Source organism: Neophocaena asiaeorientalis, unplaced genomic scaffold, assembly GCF_003031525.2.
Source record: "Neophocaena asiaeorientalis asiaeorientalis breed wild unplaced genomic scaffold, Neophocaena_asiaeorientalis_V1.1 scaffold264, whole genome shotgun sequence".
Lineage (NCBI taxonomy): Eukaryota > Metazoa > Chordata > Mammalia > Artiodactyla > Phocoenidae > Neophocaena > Neophocaena asiaeorientalis.
This window is the reverse complement of record NW_020185332.1, coordinates 4,730,077-4,751,454: the sequence shown is the minus strand read 5'-3', so window position 1 is coordinate 4,751,454 and position 21,378 is coordinate 4,730,077. Positions and strand designations below refer to the sequence as shown.

The window sequence follows — 21,378 nt, the reverse complement described above, 5'->3', positions numbered from 1 at the left end:
CCCTTTAAAAAAAATAAAAGGAAAAACTTTTTTTTTTTTTTTTTTTTTTTTTTTTGGCCACACCAAGTGGCATGTGGGAATGTGGGATCTTAGTTCCCCGACTAGGGATACAATCCATGCCCCTTGCACTGGAAGTGCAAAGCCTTAACCACTGGACCACCAGGGAAGTTCCAAAGGTAACTACTTCTATGTATGAGATACCTAAGAAAGATTATAATATCTTTAAGTTCTAGAAGCATCTCATACATAAACTTTGTGGAAATTTTAAAACAAAAGAAATCAAATGTCAAAGAAAATTAATCACAGATCTCCAAACACAAGTATCCTGTGCATTAGTAAGATCAGAATCGGTCATTTATGGTGACACCTAACATTTGTTAAACAGTTATTTTACAAACGTTATATAATGAAACTATTACTCTGAAAACTAAAGAACTGGAATTATAATTAAATATAATTTGATGAATAAATACTATTCTTTCTACAGTAAACTGTATCTAAAACACAATCTTTTAACATTTCTCTCCAAAAAAATGTTTGTCATTCTCATAATTTCTAAAGGAATGATTTCTAAAACCACTCCTCAGAGTGAATGAGAGAATGCCTACAGCTAAGCCCCAAGAATGAACCTAAATCATTACCATTGCTATGCATAAACAGATACTCAGTAACGTCTGTTGAATGGAACTGATTTTCTAACCCCTTGTTAACTGCTTATTATGTACATACCAGGCACTTTTCTTAATACATGTAAATTTGTAAACTTAATCCTCATAACAATTCCATGAATAATTACTATAACTATCTCCATTTTACAGAAGAGGGAACTCAGGCACGGAAACATTAATTAATTTGCTCAAGGTCAGCCAGTAAGTGTTAGAGCCAAAATTTGAACCTTGGCAGGCTGGCTCCAGAACCCATGGTATAATATGAACTCATCTTTATATGAGGCTGATGATGAGTAAAGCTTACAAAATTTCTTTTAGAAACTTCTCTTCCTGATGCTATATAAGCACAAAAGACAAGGGAAACAGGATAATGACATTTTCTTTACTCAGTGAGATGTTATGATATTCATTTCTCAGTTTAAAGTTATATTATTCTGAAGATGCAAACAGAACATGAGATTAAGCCTTAGACTTATTCTGAAAAAATTTTTAAACATAAGGAATATCTCACATCAGTCATGAATCATACCAAATTTACTTCTAACATTTCAAAGCACATCTTTGAAAAGTTTGCAAGAATCTTCAATATAAGTAAACCAAAAGACGACTCATGAGAAATCTACCGTGCAACAAGCTCATTCTTCCTGAAGGTCTATGTAAAGAAACAGAAATACCTACACCAAGAAAAAGTTACTTACCATGTATTCTAATATCTGCAATATTATACTTCTGATCACAGACAAAGACATTAAATGCATTTAATTCAGCTATGACCTTTAAATCAAATACATCATCTTGAGAAGTGTTGCTGGATACTGAAAAGTAATAGAATCCTAGTGATTAGCAAAGTGCAAAGATGATATAACATAAAATAATCCCAAAATCACTAAAATAAAAGTACATTATGAACTATGAAGAACCAAAAAGGTCTCCATTAAGATTACATATAATTAAGATTATTTTTAAATGTCAATCAGACAGCAAGTAGCATATTTCCAGCCAAATTAAAAATAAAGGCAACGTTTACTAGCACCTTATAAGTATAATTTTGCTAGATGGAAACTTTACTGTAATTTTTCTTGTGGGGAAAAAGGAAACCCCCTATATTAGAATTCTAAGATTCCATTAGAGCTAAATTTTGATTTGGAACTCCTTTTCATATCATATATTAGATCAAAGAAAAATATTTCATGAAAAATTGAAATAGTGATGACAGTAAAATATGTATTATTAACTATGACACATACATGTTATTAACTATAGAGACAACTTCCCTAGATTATGTTTCTCCATGAAGAATCCTAAAAAAAGTTCTATAAGAGATGAACATAAAGGGCTAAAGTTAAGAAAAAACAAAAAATTATTTTATAATGTGTATTTGTGTCTGTGCACGTGTATAAAAATCACAATCAAATGGATTCTCTTAATCTATTTTAGTCTAGGTCCTGATTGATAAATTTAAGATATAATTTCCTAGAGATTTGTCTTGACTGGAGGAAACACTTTTTCCTATAAAACTGTAAAAGTATGGGGACATCAGTCCTTAATCACCGAGATGATAAAAGGGTTTTTTTTTTCCTTTAAGATTTAAAGTAGCAAAATCAAACCATAAAAAATAGCTATTTGGCATAACTAGAAGATTGTTTCTTTGGATTACTATTTTTTGTAGTTTATTGTGAGCTTAAACATTGCTTTTTCATTTATTCAACTGTGTGCCTGTGCGTGTATATGTATGTATATGTTATGTAAGTATTTCCATGGATATTAATGTAACAAGTACATTAAAGATGAAAAAGGCAAAACTCTTTTACTCTAGTTTAATGCAAAAATACTGCTCTGCTTCCTGGTTAAAAAAAAAAAATCTCATCCTTGTATCAGATCTAATATTACTAACAGTTTTCACTTTAAAGATGCCAGTAATATAGATATAATACAACTAGGTAATGGTCCGAAAATTAAATTACCAGATGTTAGATACTCACATCATATGACATGAAAGAAAAATAATTAAAATGATATTTGGCTTAAAAACAGGCACATGTTCACTCACGCTACACCACATCTAATATTTCACAGCACAAATTGTGGCATGTGCCCATATCTCTATGTGACTTAAATACAGTTTTGGTTAGAAACCAAAGTGAGTCTGTCTCTTCCATGAGATTGTTCCTTTTGTGTTCTGCAAAGCTGAAAACTGTTGAGCACCAGGTAGTTTTAACTGACTGACTGAAATGGGCCTTTGTTACTATGCATGATTGTGTTCATATTTTAATTACTTCCTTCCTCACTTTCACTGGAGTGAAGGTTACAGAGACATCAATGCAAAGTATATACAACTTTATTTTACATAAAAGCTAGGCAGTGAAATCAAATATAAATACGTGATAAATATTAAACACTTATTTAAAATCTCTCACTAAACTACTCTATTATACCATAGGGATAAAATCTGCTTTCTTTTGAAACCAACCTCATCTGTCAAAGTAGCTAAAACATTAAGGTGATAAACAGTTATCTTAGCTTGAAAATACATGTTATTATATGATTATTAAAGTTCAGACAGAAGGTATTAAACCATGACTCAAAAGTTAATACCAGTTTTGGCAATGATACTTCTGGACTCCCCCATAAGTGGCTTCAGCTCCGATTCCTTCTTAGAAGGTTCAGAGGATGGAAAAGCAGATGATAAAAAATCCATGAAGGACAGTAAAGCTTCCAAATGAAGAACTAAGTTTAAGGATGAAAATGAAACCTAAGATAATGAACAATTAGAGAGGCAGATTTCAGATATGGAAACATTTTTATGTCAAACCTCAACATATACAAGTAGCACAAGAATAGTTCAACTAAGGACTTCTTTTTTGAGAAAGAACTCACTATTACTTTGTTAACCTTTACCAGACAATAAACCAACACTGCCCACTCCCACACCCAACAATAATTCTAACCTCAATGGAACTTGATAGGCTTTAAGTAAAGATACAAGTATTACCAGCCTTAGGTTGGTCGGTCCCCTTACAGATGGTCCCAAGACAGACTATACACGCTCAAATGGATGGTGACCAATGTCTGTACTGAGCCATACTTTTAGCCTTACCCTTAATTTTTTCCTAATCCTAAAGCCAATTCATTCAAATGTTTAATGCTTCCATCAACACTACGCCAAATAACCATAGTGAACAAAATTTCCTTAAAAAATATTTCATTTGTGTACAACAAGGAATCATTAATTTATATCTGGGAAACAAGGAGTCTTTTAGGAAATCAAATCAACTTTTGTAATAACTTTATTTCAACTCTCCATCCATTTCTTTTATCTACAAAATTAAATCTATTATTATTACCACCCTTATTCTAATTTTAGGGCTCACAATCTCACAACTGAAGATGGCTTTGAAGCTAGATTTAATCATTACTATAATCTAACCTTATAGTGAATTAGAAAAGATTTACCTGAAGTCTTTGTTTGGTACTGTCATGGATGGTTTTAAATTCTGGTCCATCACTGTCTGCCTACAAATAATGGAGGATAAAGCCACTGGGTTGCAAACACTAAAAATTCACACACTGAAAAAATATATATATATTCTTTACTTTTCGAAGTATGCTATGAAAACACTATAAACATACTTCTTAAAGGCAAAGAAGAACATGCCAAAAACATGACCACATAAGCATTTCTTATATTCTACAGAAGCAAAAACCCGAACTCCTTATCCTACCTGGGAGGAAATGCTAAAGGTAGGGGAACTGTCAGTGTATCTAGATTATAATAGATTTTGCTTCAAATTACAATGGAACTTTGTATACATCTACTTATTCAAAAACATAGGATTAACTCAGAAGTTTACTGAAATTATCCAGGATTGTCAGATGCTTGCATAAATCACTATAATTAACCAGTTTTAGGATGAAAAATTTTAGGGGAGAAAACCAAGATATTATATACAAGAGGATGACATAATTTCATATATGCAAATATTAAAGGATCCTAGAAATGAAACTACCTTTTTCAATAACATTTTCAGAAGGGGTTCATCTGTTACATTAGAAGAGTTAATAATGTGAAGAGGTTCTCCTTTAGAGTCTAAAAGAGAAAAAAGAGAGGGTAGATTCATTATGAAGTCGTTTTAGACATTTCAAATGTATTTAAAAATAGACCAGCCAGTTACACAAATATACGTTTGTCAAAACTCAGAGTTGTACGTTAAAAAGGGTGAATTTACTGTATATAAATCGTATCTCAATAAAGCCGGCTTTGAAAAAAAAATTAAAGAAACTCCAAAAAAAAACACAAAAACAGCACTGGCCTATTATAAACGCTGTAACATTTGGTACTACTGGTATTAGTTATTTGAACAAATCATAATAAAGGACAAAGCTATAAAATACTTAAACTAGTGATTATTCTCAATACAAGTTTGCTTTACTTAAAGTTACCCCATAGAGTTCCTATAACTTTAAACACCGATAACCAACTTTAAAAGTTGGCTTGGTGCAATTTAGAAAGTGAATCATCTGAGAGGCTGAAGAGACTACAAGGTGATGTTCAATTTTTCCTCTATATATTTCTGGGTTGTTTAATTTTTATTTTTCACAAGTATATATTAATGTCATTAAATACAAATAAAAAACACTTATGTAATTTTAAAGTAAATAAAAAACCAAAGAAAAAAAGTTACTTCCTAGTAAATTAACTCACCTTTCAAAAAGGGTCCCTGGGCTCTATACCTGGGTATTGTTCTCAGAGCAGTTATAATGTTATGTTGCTTTTCGTAAGTACTGAAGTGTTATGTGCTGAAGACATATGCCTCATTTTTCTTTTAGATATATTCTACTTTGTGCTAAATATTTAGATATAGACTTACTTTATGATAAATAACTACATAATGAGTTTTAACTATCATATTACTTCATATTAATGTAATAACTTTAAATAATTATGGTGACACTAATAAATATGCTTCATGTTGATAAAAAGGTAGTGACCATCTGCCTATTACATGCACAATTTACAGAGACTATACTTCACACTTACCAGTGAACTCAAAGCATTGCATACTAATTTTTTTTAGATAAGCTTCAGCAGTCAGGTCGTAGGCTTTAACTCTAGCTTCCAGTCCAAGCTGCAGGACATTTAGTTCACATAAAGGCCTTCCTTTCTTTTCTGCTTTTTCCATCAAAGTAATCACGACCTAGAAAAAGGTACCATTATTACCACAAACTATTTCACTAATATACACTGAAGATAAGTTAATTTAATAATCATCCGGAATGATATTATCAAAATATTCACACAGCGTAAAGATGTTCACTTCTATTTGTGCCTGGAAATTACCTAGGGTTATTTACTTTGGAAGGCCCACTTACTTATTCAGACTTTTAAAGCACTGTCACTGTATTTTAATGGATTTCAAGATAGTTATGAAAAAAAAAAAGTTGTTCTGCCTAATTCCTGGAAGTCCTAGTCTGATGGATGGTGTCAGACTAGATCTGAAAGTCTGAGATAAACAGTCAATTTTTAAACTACTCCTAAGGCAAGGTTTCTCAACCTTGGCACCACTGACATCTGGGGCTGGATAATTCTTTCCAGTGGGGAGTAGTCCCATGCACTGTAGGCTGTTTAGTGGCATCACTGGCCTCTACCCACTGGTTGCCAGTAGCCCACTCTCTCTCTGGATAGTGACAACCAAAAATGTCTTCAGACAATGCTAATTATCAGCTTGAGGGGAGGATGCAAATTGCTTCCCCCCACCCTAATCACTGTCCTAAGGGAAGGGAACTGTAATTATATGTATTACAAATAATATTAAAAAGGACTTACAGGTTTTATATGTACATATGTTAATGAAACCCATTTGCAAATAGAATTATTCATTTATCAATGTTTCAATTATCAAAGCCTAAAAATCTTCAATAACTGTAACATTAACCAGAAAAACAGCAGAGGTTTAGCATGAAGGAAGTTAGTTTCAAAACATGTATTTCAGATCAAAAAAGTAGCACTCATTTGTTTAAAAGTTTATTATTTTTGACTCAAAGATAGAACATAACCTCTGCACAGCTATTTAACAATGAAGGAATTTTGGAGAAAATTCTTCTAAGTCCCTGTATCCGCGATGCTTTCCCACATACACACGTGTGTGCCTGTCCCTCTTTCTACCCTGTCCCAGCCCCTTTCCTAAACTCCTTTCCTCAGACTGTATCTTCTTCTTCTTTAAAAATTCAGCTAAATCTCACTTCTTCCAGGTTATCTTCCCTGACTCTTTCAGACTGCTTAGATGTCCTCTTCCTACCATCACTGCCACAAGCTCCCTGGGCACATTTTTAATGGAAGTACTTAACAAAAATTTTAATTGTTTTCTTGTTTGAGTTCAGAGTTTATGTCTTACTTCTGTATCCTTAGCACTTAGTACATGCAATGAATACCTGTTATGTGTGCGAACACAGAAGAGGAAAATTCATTTAACCTTACCTTAAGAATCTGCAGATGGAAAGCAGGTAATGGTAATATAACATTTTTTAAATGTAGGCATATTGTGTTTTATTCTATTAATGGTTTCTAAAATTTGCAAAGAATTTCTCTGTCATTTTTCCCTTTCCTGCCTTCCCTATATAAAATCCAAAGCAGGCTACATTCCAACTGCCCTAAAATCATTTGAAAAGCCTGTTACAGAGCATATTACCATTTTCTCTGTAAATACTATATCCCCCAAATATAACTCATCTTTAGCAAACTCTCAAATTTTTAAACATTTCTACATACAAATTACAAACAGCCTTTGTAAGCTTTTTCTATCCATATCAATAATCTACAAGTTTACTTTATTAGAGGTAATTCCAAATATCCATTATTTATCCACCTCATTTTATAAAAACAGATGAAAATTACACACCTCTTTGATTTCAAATTTCAGCAGCATATTAATGATGTCTACAGATCTAATTTCTTCCACTCCAGCTGTTAAACTATCTTGTGAAACATGCATATCTTGTTTTAATGTAGAGATTTCAAGTGGCTCTTTAGTTTCACCTAAAGATGTTTAAAAGAAATTCATTCACTTCTATTCACACATTTCTTACATGAATACTCAACAAGGACTTATACAAGTACTCTGGACTTGGTTCAGGCATTGAAAATCCACAAATCAGTCATACACAGCTCTAGCCCTTAGAAAGCTCATGGTTTAGTAGAAGAAACATATATACTTAAAATACAAACAAAATAAGAAGGCCCCACCTAGTCACATTAAATGGACAAATGTTAATAGTCTCTAGATAAAGTACGTACAAAGCACAGAACTAAGCATGACACTGTCATGAGAAGGTCAAGAAAGTCTTAATAGGAGAGTTATAATTCAAGTAGAACTGAAGGAGCTCCTCACACAGAGAAGAATAAAATAAGAGGTAGTAGAAAACCACAGAGAGATAACACATCAGGATAGGTTTTGCAAACAGAATGGAGTTTGATATGGTTACATCATAAGGAGGATAATAAGAGCTAAGGCTTGATATGAAAGAAGCGGGGGCGGGGGGAAGTTAAAGCCTCTTATGCCATACCAAGAATCAAAAGTAAAACCATATGAATATGACCCTGTTGTCCTGAAATTCACGCATCCTGAAATGCAGCAAAATTGCTTTCTAAACTGTAATACACAACACTAATAATAGCTATCACTTGCAAAGTACTTAATCTCTGTGTTGGATGTTGTGCTAACAGACGTTCACAGACTATCTCATTTAACTCTTATAACAACACTTTAAGGTAAAACCTTTACATTGTCCTTATTTCACATATGAGAAAATTGTGGTCCAGACAGATTCAGTACCTTGTCTAATGTTTTCCATACGGAAAACCACTGCTGTTAATTATTACCTTTGAGAAAGCAATGCACAGGGCAAGGTTTCTTAACTGTCACCTTATTTCAGCACTGTTCCAAACATAATGTGATTGAGGGAAAATAATTCTACCAAATATTTTGCTTCTACAAAACAATTCCTGGAACAGGCAAAGATTTCTTAAATAGGAAATAAAAAGCACTGATCATTTTTTAAAATTGTGTATTAGAATTCATTAAAATTAACTAATTCTATTAAAAGAAAACCTATTAAGAGAGTGAAAAGGTAAAGCACAGATAGGGAGAAGATATTTCTACACATACACTAACATGTATACATATAACCAGCAAAGGGCTCCTAACCAGAATGAATAAACAACTCCTATACACCAATTAGAAAAAAGACCATACCTCAGTAAAAATAATGGTCAACAGACTTGAATGATCATGTCATAACAGAGGACATCCAAATGGCATATGAAAAGGTTTTAAATTTCATTCGTTACCAGGGAACAAATAAAAAACATAGAGATACTACTATATAACCACCAGGATGGCTAAATTTTACAAGACTGAGGATAGCAAGTACTGGTGAGAATGTGAAACAACTGGAACTCTCATACATTGCTAGTAGGAAGGTAAACTGGTTCAACCACTTGGAAAACTGTTCAATATAGCCTGGCGTAAGTTACTGAAGCAAAATGTAAGCTAACATATGACCCGATAATTCTACTCCTAGCTGTGTGTCCAAAAGAAAACAGTATATAAGTGTGCCGAAAGACTACAATGACATTCATAGCAATTTTACTCATGACAGTCAAATACTGGAAACAGGCATAAAAAGAACAAACTAGCGCTATAGACATCAACACGGATGAATCCCACAAAATGTTGAAAGAAGCCAAGGGATCCGCGCGTGGCAGCGCTGCAGCCGCACAGCTCTCTGCTGAGCCCCAGAAAGGCCGCGCCGGCCCCGCCACGCTCGCGGTCACACTGCTCCCCTCGCCGCGAGGGGGGAGAGGGCTCGGGGCGGCGTGGGTGCCTACCGCCCTCCGAGGGGGCCGTGGGGACGGGGCGCGGGGGCTCTGCCCCCGGCCCGTGCCCAACCCCCCACCCCGCCGGAAGCCGCGCGCGGCCCTCAAGCCCCGGACCCTGAGTTCGTGACGCGAAGCTCCGAAATCCCCGGCAAGACTCTGCGGAGACAGGAGCTCGGGCCCGCTCTCACAGAGGTACAAATGATGCAAAATGGATACCTCGCCCCAGAGACAGATGAAGATGATCTTTAGTCTGGCTATAATGACTACAATCCAACCTATGATACCGAGGAACTGGAGAATGACACAGCTTTTCAGCAAGCTGTGAGAACTAGTCATGGCAGAAGACCTCCCGTAACTGCTAAAATACCAAGCACAGCGGTTGCTAGACCTGTAGCTACTGGGTATGGGTCCAAGACATCCCTGGCATCAGCAGTGGGAAGACCAATGCAGGGGCTCTTCAGGATGGAGTTACTAGACCTATGACAGCAGTGAGGGCAGCTAGTTTTACCAAAGCAGCTTTGAGAGGCTCTGCGTTCGACCCCCTCGGTCAGTCGTGGGTCCCTGCACCGTCCCTGGAGGCCAGGAACGAAGACAGCCGAGAAGAAAAGAGGAGACAAGTGGAGAAGAAAGTAAATGAGTCGGTAGAAGAAAGCTGTATTGCTAACAGTCGTGGAGACTTAAAATTGGCCTTAGAAAAGGCAAAAGATGCAGGAAGAAAAGAGACAGTCCTGGTGAACAAGGAGAACAAGTTACAAGTCCAGAAAACATCAATTTGGATTTAACTTAATCAGTTCTTTTCAACTTGGCCAGTCAATATTCAGCTAATGAAATGTATGCTGAAGCACCAAACACCTATCAAGTTATAGTGAAAAATAAGATGTTTAGCAATGCAGGACGGTTGAAAGTGAATATGGGAAATATTTATTTAAGACAAAGAAATTATTCCAAAGCCATTAAATTCTACCAAATAGCCTTAGATCAAATTCCAAGTGTCCATAAAGAAATGAGGATTAAAATTATGCAGAACATTGGAGTTAACATTTATTAAAACTGGGCAGGGCTTCCCTGGTGGCGCAGTGGTTGAGAGTCCACCTGCCGATGCAGGGGACACGGGTTCGTGTCCCAGTCCAGGAGGATCCCACATGCCGCAGAGCGGCTGGGCCTGTGGGCCATGGCCGCTGAGCCTGCGCATCCGGAGCCTGTGCTCTGCAGCGGGAGAGGCCACGGCAGTGAGAGGCTCGCGTACCGCAAAAAAAACCACACACAAAAAAACCTGGGCAGTATTCAGATGCCATTAATTTATTTGAGCACATAATGAGTATGGCACCAAATCTGAAGGCAGGCTTCAACCTAATTCTTAGTTACTTTTCTGCTGGAGATCGAGAAAAAATGAAGGCATTCCAAAACTTGATTGCTGTTCCATTAGAAACTGATGACGATGATAAATACATTTCACCAAGTGATGACCCACTTACTAATTTAGTGATTGAATCTATAAAAAATGATCATCTAAGGCAAATGGAATGTGAAAGGAAAGACATGGCAGAAAAATACATCATGACAGTTGCAAAACTCATTGCTCCTGTAATTGAAACATCTTTTGCTGTAGGTTATGATTGGTGTGTTGAAGTTGTGAAAGCTTCTCAGTATGTAGAGCTGACAAATGATCTGGAAATAATGCAATTACATACCTGAGACAAAAGGATTTTAATCAAGCTGTAGAGACCTTTAAAATGTTTGGAAAAAAGGACAGTAGAGTGAAGAGTGCAGCTGCACCCAACCACTCATTCCTGTATTATTTGGAAAATGAATTTGCAGAAGCCGGTAGCTATGCAGATTTAGCTGTGAACTCTGACAGATATAATCCGTCAGCTCTTACTTATAAAGGGAATACAGTTTTTGCAAATGGTGATTATGAGAAGGCAGCTGAATTCTAAAATGAGGCTCTAAGAAATGATTCTGCTTGTACTAAAGCACTTTATAATATTGGCCTTACCTATAAGAAGCTAAACCAGCTTGATGAAGCTTTGGACTGCTTCCTGTAACTTCACGCAATCCTAAGAGACAGCACCCAAGTCCTTTACCAGACAGCAAGTGTATACGAATTAATGGAAGATCCCAATCAAGCTATGGAATGGTTAATGCAGCTGATTAGTGTTGTTCCAACTGACTCCAGAGTTTTGTCTAAACTGGGAGGATTATATGACACTGAGGGGGATAAATCCCAAGCATCCCAATATTACTATGAGTCATATAGGTATTTCCCGTCCAACACTGAAGTCAACAAGTGGTTCACAGCCTATTACACTGAAACCCAGTTTTGTGAAAAAGCCATTCAGTACTTTGAAAGAGCTTCTCTTATACAGCCTACACAGGTGAAATGGCAGCTGATGGTAGCTAGTTGTTTTAGAAGAAGTGGTAACTACCAAAAAGCGCTAGACACTTACAAAGATATTCACAGAAATTTTCCAGAAAATGTTGAATGTCTACGTTTCTTGGTACATCTCTGCACAGACACTCGATTAAAAGAAGTTCAAGAATATGCAACAATACTCAAGAGATTGGAAAAAATGAAAGAAGTCAGGGAACAGCACATCAAGTCTGGCAGGGATGGCAGCGGGGGTCCCCATGGCAGGAGAGACAGGAGCGCTGGCAGTGACAATGGCCAGAACTGTGGCTCCGGTAGCAGAGGCAAGCGGCTCAACGCCCCAGCTCTGAGCCCTGCCTGGGACAGACGAGCCTCATGATGAGAGCAGCAGTAACAAGGAGCTAGATGCCTCCTATGTGGATCCGCTTGGCCCGCAAATAGAAAGACCCAAAACCGCAGCCAAAAAGAGAGTCAACGAGGATGATTTTGCTGACGAACAGTTAGGAGATGATTTGCTTCCAGAATAATATATATTTTAATATATTATTTATTAAAGGAAAGAAATCACCTTACAAGAGAATACTCATGTTAAAGTTTGGATTAATTATCCAAACTTTAATTTTGCACACTGTCAAAACTTTAAATAAGTGTATTCTGTTCTATGAGTATGGATTTAGATTTTGTTTCGCTTTTAATGGAATAAAAACATGTGAAAATTAAAAAAAAAAAGAAAGAAGCCAAAAATGAAAGTAAATTCTCTATGATTCCATTTATATGAAATTCAAAAAGAGGCAAAACTAATGCATGATATTACAACTCAGAATGGTACTTAATTCTGGGTGGATTCAGGGTCAGGGTGGGTGTTTGGTATTGATAGGTAAAGGCATAGGGAGAGCTCTAGGGTGCAGTGCTGGAAATGTTCTATATCTTAATCATGGTGATTACACTGGTGCAGCCATATATAAAAATCCACTGAATTGTACACTGAAGATTTGCACACTTTACTATATGTATTAACGTACTGTAAAAAAGGTTTTTCCACCCTAGTATTTTGGGTTTTTTCTGAGACACGATTGACATGTAATATGACATTAGTTTCAGGTTAAAAAAAAGTTTTTTTAAATTGAAAAAATACAGTGAGATACCATTTTTCACTCAGCAGCAAACTGGCAAAAATTTTTTAATCTGGTAATACACTGTTAGAAAAACCACCTGATGGGAGTACAAAATGAGTATAAGTTCTATGGGGGTCAACTGGCAAATCTGTCAAAATGTTAATAAAATTAATTTTATTAAAGGTATTGATTGAATTCAATTATTATTTTAATTTAACAAAAACTAAATACCCTTTAACCCAGCAGTCCTGGTATTTCCCCTACAGATAAACATGCACTTGTAAAAAAGTGTATGTACAAGGATATTTAATGCAACACAGTAAGAGCGAAAGACTGAAAACCACCTGAAATGTCCATTGATAGGGATTTGCTAACTAAATTATGATACTTCAACAGAATTTAATACCAAGCAGCCATTAGAAAGAATGAGTTGTATCTATACACCGCATATATATAGATAGGGAATGAACACCAAGACACTGTGTATGTATATGTGTACATATAAAACAGCTTAAAAAATAAGTCTGGTAGTTACTTTGCCTTTAAGGGCCACTGTAAATAAGTCTGGTAGTTACTTTGCCTTTAAGGGCCACTGTATCTAATAATTTAAATACTATTTGCATTTTTATTGCTGTACAATTTTTTCAGTATCTTTGTTCACTGGTAATTTATCAACCACTTCACTTTATACAGCTAAAAATCATATCAAGGGACTTCCCTGGTAGTCCAGTGGTTAGGAGTCTGCACTTCCACTGCAGGGGGCATGGGTTCGATCCCTGGTCAAGGAACTAAGATCCTGCATGCCACACAGCACAGCCAAAACAATTTTTTTTTTTAATTTTTAAAAAAATTAAAAAATAAAAGTCAGGGCTTCCCTGGTGGTGCAGTGGTTGGGAGTCCGCCTGCTGATGCAGGGGGCGCAGGTTCGTGCCCCGGTCCGGGAGGATCCCGCGTGCTGCGGGGCGGCTGGGCCCGTGGGCCGTGGCTGCTGGGCCTGCGCGTCCGGAGCCTGTGCTCCGCGACGGGAGAGGCCACGGCAGTGAGAGGCCCGCGTACCGCAAAAAAAATAAAAAATAAAAGTCAGATCAAGTATGCTACATAGCCTAGTGCCAACTTAAAATGTTTTTTTCTCTATACATGCAAGTTCAAAAATTTTTCCAGAATTCACCATTGATCTGAAACCCTTCTTTATGGCCTCCGCCTAACTCATGCAACTTAGAAATAACTGACTTTACTCAACTTAAAAGCAAACTATGGTTTTATTCAATAACATCTTATTTGTTTTCTTGGTAATACAAATCGCAATTTGTAAATATATGTTTGTTTACTTCATTTTTATTGTTTGTCTCCCCTAAAAAATTTTAAAAAAACATTTATTACACCACCTACTGTCAACCTCTTACCTGTCTCTTGCACTCTCGGTTTCACTTTATTCAAGTCTTCAGTAGCCTCACCAAGATTTTCTGCTAGTATTCGAAATAAAAGATTAAGATCTTCTTGATTTAGATTAACCTGTGAAATATGATGTTCCAAGAAAAGATAAAGATATTTCATTTTAAAATGAAACAATTTTAATATGGAAAACAAATCCTTAGTAACAAAACACTAAGGACAGGATACTCTTAACATTGACCAAAAAGTTATATAATCACTGTACACTCAAGTATTCCACTACTTATGTTAAAAATTTCATTTTCAAATATAAGACAGTGTTTGGAGAAAAACAATGTGATTTACAAGTCAATATTAGTTTCATCTACTTAACCAATATGACCCTTAGTGAAAGCTAATAATTATTAAAGAAATCAGATCACTTTTTTTAATAAGTGACTTTCAGAACACACATAAATTCTACTTTTTAAACAATAACAATTTCAACGTAATAAAAACGCCACCTTCAATATGAAAAATTGGCATTTCACTCAATGCTATAATTATCTGAGGGGTACTCAGATATCCCTAAAATAAAAGAGTATATATATAATATATAGAATGAGCTATAATTATAATACACTAATAAATAATTTACAAACAGATCACTGCTAACGTGTACACATAACAAATTTAAAAGCTAAGTAACATTTAACTGAAGATTAAATTCTACCAAAATTAATAAAGATCCTGTTGGACAGTATCACACTGAAATTTTCCTTACAACAATCAGTAAAAATTCCACATTTCATTTAGATTTATAATGAGAAAGTCTTCAGAGTCTGAACTTTCAATAAGAAAGTTTTTTTCTGGGACTTCCCTGGTGGCACAGTGGTTAAGAATCCGCGTGCCAATGCAGGGGACACGGGTTCGAGCCCTGGTCCGGGAAGATCCCACATGCCACGGAGCAACTAAGCCTGCGAGCCACAACTACTGAGCCTGCACTCTAGAGCCTGTGAGCCACAACTACCGAAGCCCACGTGCCTAGAGCCCGTGCTCCACTACAAGAGAAGCCACCACAATGAGAAGTCCACGCTCCACAACTAGAGAAAGCCCGCGTGCAGCAATGAAGACCCAGTGCAGCCAAAAATAAATAAATTTTAAAAATAATTTTTTAAAAAAAAGTTTTTTTCACTCATATACTCACATTCATTGACTCAAGATGACCTTTAATTTCCACAACAGGCACCTTGTGGTACCAAGATGCAGCTAGATTCCGATTTACATAAAACTCCAAATTAATTGGATGCAACAGCTGAATATCAGGATGGGAGATGCCTGGCTGGATCACTGTCCTAATGAAAAATATAATTGATATATATGCATAAACATAGGGGTAAATGCAACATATCATTAAAAAAAACACGAAGCCCAAAGTTGCTGCTCTAAACATTGATTTGAAACAACGCTGTTTTAGTGTTTTCTAAACTTGGTCTATAATTAATTTAATCTACAATATACTAGCATGGACAGATTAAAACACAGCCGGCCCTTGAACAACACGGGGGACTAGGATGACAACCCCTCCATGCAATCATGTAACTTATAGTTTGCCCTTCATATTTCGGTTCCTCTGTATATGTGGTTCCTCCATAAACACAGTTCTAAACAACCACAGGTTGTATAATACCGTGTTATTTACCACTAGAAAAAAATATCTGCGCGTAAGCAGAACCATGCAGTTCAAACCCATGCTGTTCAAGGGTCAACTGTATATGACATACAATTAGCCTTTAAGAAAACTTTTTTCTTTAAACAGTAGATGACAACCTGAGTAAATTTTTAAAAGAAACTGATATTTTTGAAGCTATGGGGGAAATCATCAATACAGTTTTTCAAGGACTGATATGTGTGCTGGTACAGAGATTAGAGAAAAAAATGGCAAGATGAAAAGTAAGCTATTTCTAAGTTTATAAGGCTCTTCAACCAGGATTCTTTTCTGGATTTGTCTTATAATCATTCCTTTTGTATTTAAGATAATTAAATCTCCTTGGACGGAGTAGAAAATGATTTCAAAATGAACATACACACTTTCAAATGTCCTCTGGTGTGAGCCCTAGAGATACATCATTACTTATACAGCATTCCTGCCAAAAATGTATAAGCTCGATTAAATCATGAGAAATCACTGACAAAACTAAATTGAGAGTCATTCTATGAAACAACTAGACTGAACTCTTCAAAACTGTCGTCATCATGAAAAACAAAGAAAGGCTGAAGAACTATCCCAGAATAAATGTCTATCAGTACAGAAATCCCCCTCACTAATATAGGATACAATTAAATGCCACATGTTATCCTGGATTGAGGGGAAAATTCTTGGAATAATTGGTAAAATCTGAATATTGAATGCATATTAGATAATAGATTATATCAATGTTAAATTTCCAGAATTTGATCATTGTGGTTATTATGTAAGAGGATTAATGTCCTTGTTCTTAGGAGACACATGCTAAAGCACTCTGGGGCAAAGCGTTAAGATATCTATTCTCAAATGGTTTAGCAAAAAATGTTTTAATTTCCAATTATAAAATAAATCTTGGGGATGTCCTATGATGGTGACTATAGTTAATAAGACTGTACTGTATATTTGAAAGTTGCTAAGAGCATATATCTTAAAAGTTCTCATAACAAGAAAAAAATTTTCTGTAAATATGTGTGGTGATGGATGTTAACTAGACTTACTATGGTGACCATTTAGCAGTACATACGACTATCAAATCATTATGTTGTATACCTGAAACTAGTATGTCATTCATACCTGAATAAAAATAAAATTTTAAATTTTTAAATATTTTAAATAATATGTATATACAGAGTTAAAGCAAATGTAAATAATTGGTGAATCTATTTGAAAAATTATAGGTACTATTTTTGCAATTTGTCTGTAGGCTTGAGATTTTTCAAAATAAAAAGTTGATTAAAAGACAGTTCTGGGGGCTTCCCTGGTGGCGCAGTGGTTCGGAGTCCGCCTGCCAATGCAGGGGACGCGGGTTCTCGCCCCGGTCCGGGAAGATCCCACACGCCGCGGAGCGGCTGGGCCCGTGAGCCATGGCCACTGGGCCTGCACGTCCGGAGCCTGTGCTCCGCAACGGGAGAGGCCCAGGTACAGGAAAAAAAAAAAAAAAAAGACAGTTCTGTGCAACAGAAGTATGTTGAGCATGAATTTCAATAGTCATAAAATTTCATAGACAATATTAAATAATACTTAAATATCAATACATAATTATTGAAAGAGCATACCTAGAAAGCTTAAGCTTTGTTAGCTGCACATCCATTCTATCAATTACTGGAGGGTCTGAGTAGTCTTCACCAGATATCAGACTGAACTGATTGTGAACTCTGATTAACCCAAGATCTACCACTACTGCATCGGTGGAAATGGAAGACTGTGGGATGACTATAACTGGTGCTTTCAAATCAATATTGATAGAAACACGAAAGCTCCTCTGGGCAAAATCTTTCACACTTGTGGCAGCCTTTTCTGCAGCCTGAGCAGTGGCAGCACTCAGAGCCTCTTTGGCTGTCTGGAAATTGTTCAGGAAGTTCTGTGGACACAAAATAAAAGGAGTAATTCAAACAGGAGGACAAGCACATCATTTCTAACACCATCTTCTTTTTATTTATGTGCTAATTTTTTTCCAATAAATAACTTTCAGTTTAGTCCTATCTTTCTAGTTAGGAAAGAATTACTGATTATCCATCCATATTTATGAGCTACCTGACAAGGGCTAATTATAATTAGACTTATATGGCTGAGGAACAGAGAAAAAAACAGTTTTAATAGTTTTTGCACTTGAGAATTTGATTCATTACATTCCAGCAAAAATAATTCCAGTTCTAGACAATGCTAGACAAAAATCATTATATGATTCAGATTTCAACTGTTAAAGAAAGGTTTTGACCTCTACATTAATCCATAAATACCATCAATAATCAAATAAATGCACAACCTGACATTGAAAGTTTTAAGATTTGCAATAATCATAATTATCAGACTTATTTTAAGTATTTCTAAGCCAAAAAAATCTATATATAAATAGTGATTTTACCAGAAGTGACATGAGGAATTTATGGAGATAGACAATCTGAATACAGCCAACGTTCAGTGACACCACACTATCCACTTTGGACATGTCAGTATAGGAATCCCCCTCAGTAGCATCTGGATACAAATCCAAGTTAAAATGAAAGACTTCATTTCCCATTATTGACACAGCCTGAAAAGCAGAGATTTGAATGCACTCCAACCAATGGACAATGACAAAATAAAATCCCAATTTAAAAGGGTTTATAATCATTATAGAAACATTTTTCTATCAAAATATATTTTATTAGTATTTTAAAAAATAAAATATATTTTAAAATAAAATCTCACATTCAATCATAAATATATATTAATGATTTACTATCACCTACTTTTTTATGAACTGTCTTAGGATCAACATCTGTGACAATAATATTTTCCAATCTGGCAAATAGTGACTGTTTTCTTGACTGAAGAGAAAGGGAAGAATCAAGTCCTGGAAAAGAAATTATATCATTATAATTTCTATAGATACCATAATAAGATCTGAAGATTTTTCTTCCATTGCATAACTTTATTCTGTAGGTGATATTTTTTATAAATTTAGCAATGTTTGAACTCACAATTGATAAATAAGTGCAATATTAGATATTTTTAGTTTTATGAACAATGAAACCTGTTAACTCATTAAAAAATAATTATTTTCAACCCTGTGAAAAAACTACATCTAGTGCAAATAGATTATCTTAGGATTTTAGTAAATTCTTTACACCTTATATCCAGTCATTTACATGGAGACTATAAGAGTTTCATGAATCAAATTCAGACTAGTAGAGGCACTGCCAGTTTAGAAAGAACAAAGAAAAACCCTAGTTTTCTGGGTTTTAAGTTCTTCAAGAATTGTCTTAAACATATTCTTTACCTTTACCAGATCACAATGAGCTGGTAAAGAGAGTCAGAGAAAAAAACTACATTCATTTTAGCAGATTTTGCCTAAAAGAACATAATGGGCTCAGAGGATTTGTTCTTCATGATAAGGTTGCTTTGCATTTGTACCAAGATAAAGTGTATTCACAGACCTTAAACTGAATTCTGGGTTGACACTTAGCTCATCAACAGCATCCCTACATTGACATTAGTATTCCTTTCACCTCTGAGACAACTCTCAAAAGGGTCCAAAACACCAGTATGTGTGGTTCAACTCTCAAAGAGTTAAGAAAACATGCAATCCAATTATGTCATAAAATAAAATAATCCAGTTTTCACAGCTCAGAGCCTTCCATTTTATATATACTTTAGCATTGCAAAAAACAAAAAAGCTTATCTTTTGAACAATTTTTAATATCATGAGAACTTTTACCTTGAATCTTGATTTCAGCAATATTGTTCTTCTCATCACAAACAATAACACAGAAAGCATTCAACTTGGCAAACAGCCTGAAGTGAATAACGTCACTCTCCTTAGAGGATACAATCACTGCATATAAACAAAGCAATTCTATCACAGTGGATTCTGGTAATATACATTCTATTAAGGTTTCTTCCCTATATTAAGTGAACCATGGTTCTGCTTAAAATAATTTTAAAATTCTCAAATTCTTAAGTATTTCAAACACTTTTTTTTGCTTTATATATTCTTTATATATAGTTTGCATTTTTAATAGTGAGATGTACTACTTTGATAATGTAAAAGCAAGAAAAACCTTAAAATACATAAAGATAACAACACTGAAACTCAAGGAAGTTACTGAATATTAAATAACATGCCTATGGTCCCATAGTTTAAGTAGCAGAGTCAGGATTTGAACTGAGTTCTTTCTGATCCAAAAGCTGGGCTCTTATCCAATTCGATGCTATCCCTGAACCCTGGCCCTCATGTCTCTGGGTCTTGATTTCCTTATCTGTAAAATGTTAGGGAAGATTAACCCTCTATGGAGTCCTTTCAGGAGCCACTGAGAGGAGGAAGAGCTCAGAATAAATACAGGTCTTCTTCCCCTAATACTCATATAAAGGCATCCCCCATCACCACCAGAATAAGAACAAAAACATTTTTTTTAAACAACAGTATTAACTACATTTATCTTACATATCAGGCACCCATGTATGACTCAGTTTGAAGGGAAGAACAAAGGTAGGCAAAATGGCATGTACATGACTAACCAGATGGTCTCTCATAAGATTCCCCATTTAGCTCTACAATTCTAAAACTCTTACTAACAAGAAACAAAACAGTGTCTTTCATACTTTTCTGCAGAGCTGAATTTTTTTGTTGCTTTTCAGTAGAAATTTGTACTTCCTTGGTATCACCCATGTTTTGGCCATCTGATGGAATTATGGTTGTCAGGTAATTAAGAGAAGAGAGAAGAGCTTGTGTATGCAGCAACAGGTTTAAAGATGAAAAAGCCACCTAGAAATATTTTTAAAAGAAAATTAGTTCCCAGGCCAATTATACCAGTAATCTGCATGATGTATACAAAAGGCTCCTAACTAGGCTTGCATCACTGCCGTATACCACTTAAAAGGAAGAGAGAAGAGAGGAAGACTCACAACTCACAGTCCTTAAACAGGCAATATATGGAGAGTAAATTATACTTACACATTTTGGGGGTTCATTTGAGTATCAAGGTAACCTAATTACTCCATTTCCCAATCCTAATTACCATAGAGCCTACAATCTGCCTGTCATGGCCGTTCCAAGATTCAATATATATATCACTTTTTTGAATCTTCAATGACTATTATTGTGATTATATAAAACATATAAGTTAGAACATGAAACTCCAGAATCACCATGTATTACCACCGTGTTAAGAAATGATTTCAGGCTCTTCAAATGGCTCTGCACATGGCCATTGAAGCTACAGTGTCAGCAGAAGCCAGTTCCCACTAGGAAC

At 35.4% G+C, this 21,378-nt stretch overlaps 1 protein-coding gene and 1 pseudogene across 3 annotated transcripts in view; one reads left to right on the top strand and one right to left on the bottom strand.

The window, feature by feature from the left end:
* Positions 1 to 21,378, bottom strand: part of VPS13C (vacuolar protein sorting 13 homolog C) — a 173,977-nt gene that overhangs the window by 68,043 nt on the left and 84,556 nt on the right. For all 3 annotated transcript variants that reach the window (XM_024735158.1, XM_024735160.1, XM_024735159.1), the window contains exons 29-41: positions 20,729 to 20,891; positions 19,845 to 19,961; positions 18,877 to 18,980; positions 18,510 to 18,677; positions 17,701 to 18,005; positions 15,605 to 15,752; positions 14,430 to 14,538; positions 7,565 to 7,701; positions 5,707 to 5,863; positions 4,676 to 4,755; positions 4,122 to 4,181; positions 3,264 to 3,420; positions 1,367 to 1,483 (exon numbers count right to left, since the gene is read on the bottom strand). In XM_024735158.1, coding sequence (XP_024590926.1) covers positions 1,367 to 1,483; positions 3,264 to 3,420; positions 4,122 to 4,181; positions 4,676 to 4,755; positions 5,707 to 5,863; positions 7,565 to 7,701; positions 14,430 to 14,538; positions 15,605 to 15,752; positions 17,701 to 18,005; positions 18,510 to 18,677; positions 18,877 to 18,980; positions 19,845 to 19,961; positions 20,729 to 20,891 — 1,822 coding nt within the window. The remainder of the gene's footprint in view (positions 1 to 1,366; positions 1,484 to 3,263; positions 3,421 to 4,121; positions 4,182 to 4,675; positions 4,756 to 5,706; positions 5,864 to 7,564; positions 7,702 to 14,429; positions 14,539 to 15,604; positions 15,753 to 17,700; positions 18,006 to 18,509; positions 18,678 to 18,876; positions 18,981 to 19,844; positions 19,962 to 20,728; positions 20,892 to 21,378) is intronic.
* LOC112393111 (intraflagellar transport protein 88 homolog) lies at positions 9,742 to 12,438 on the top strand (annotated as a pseudogene).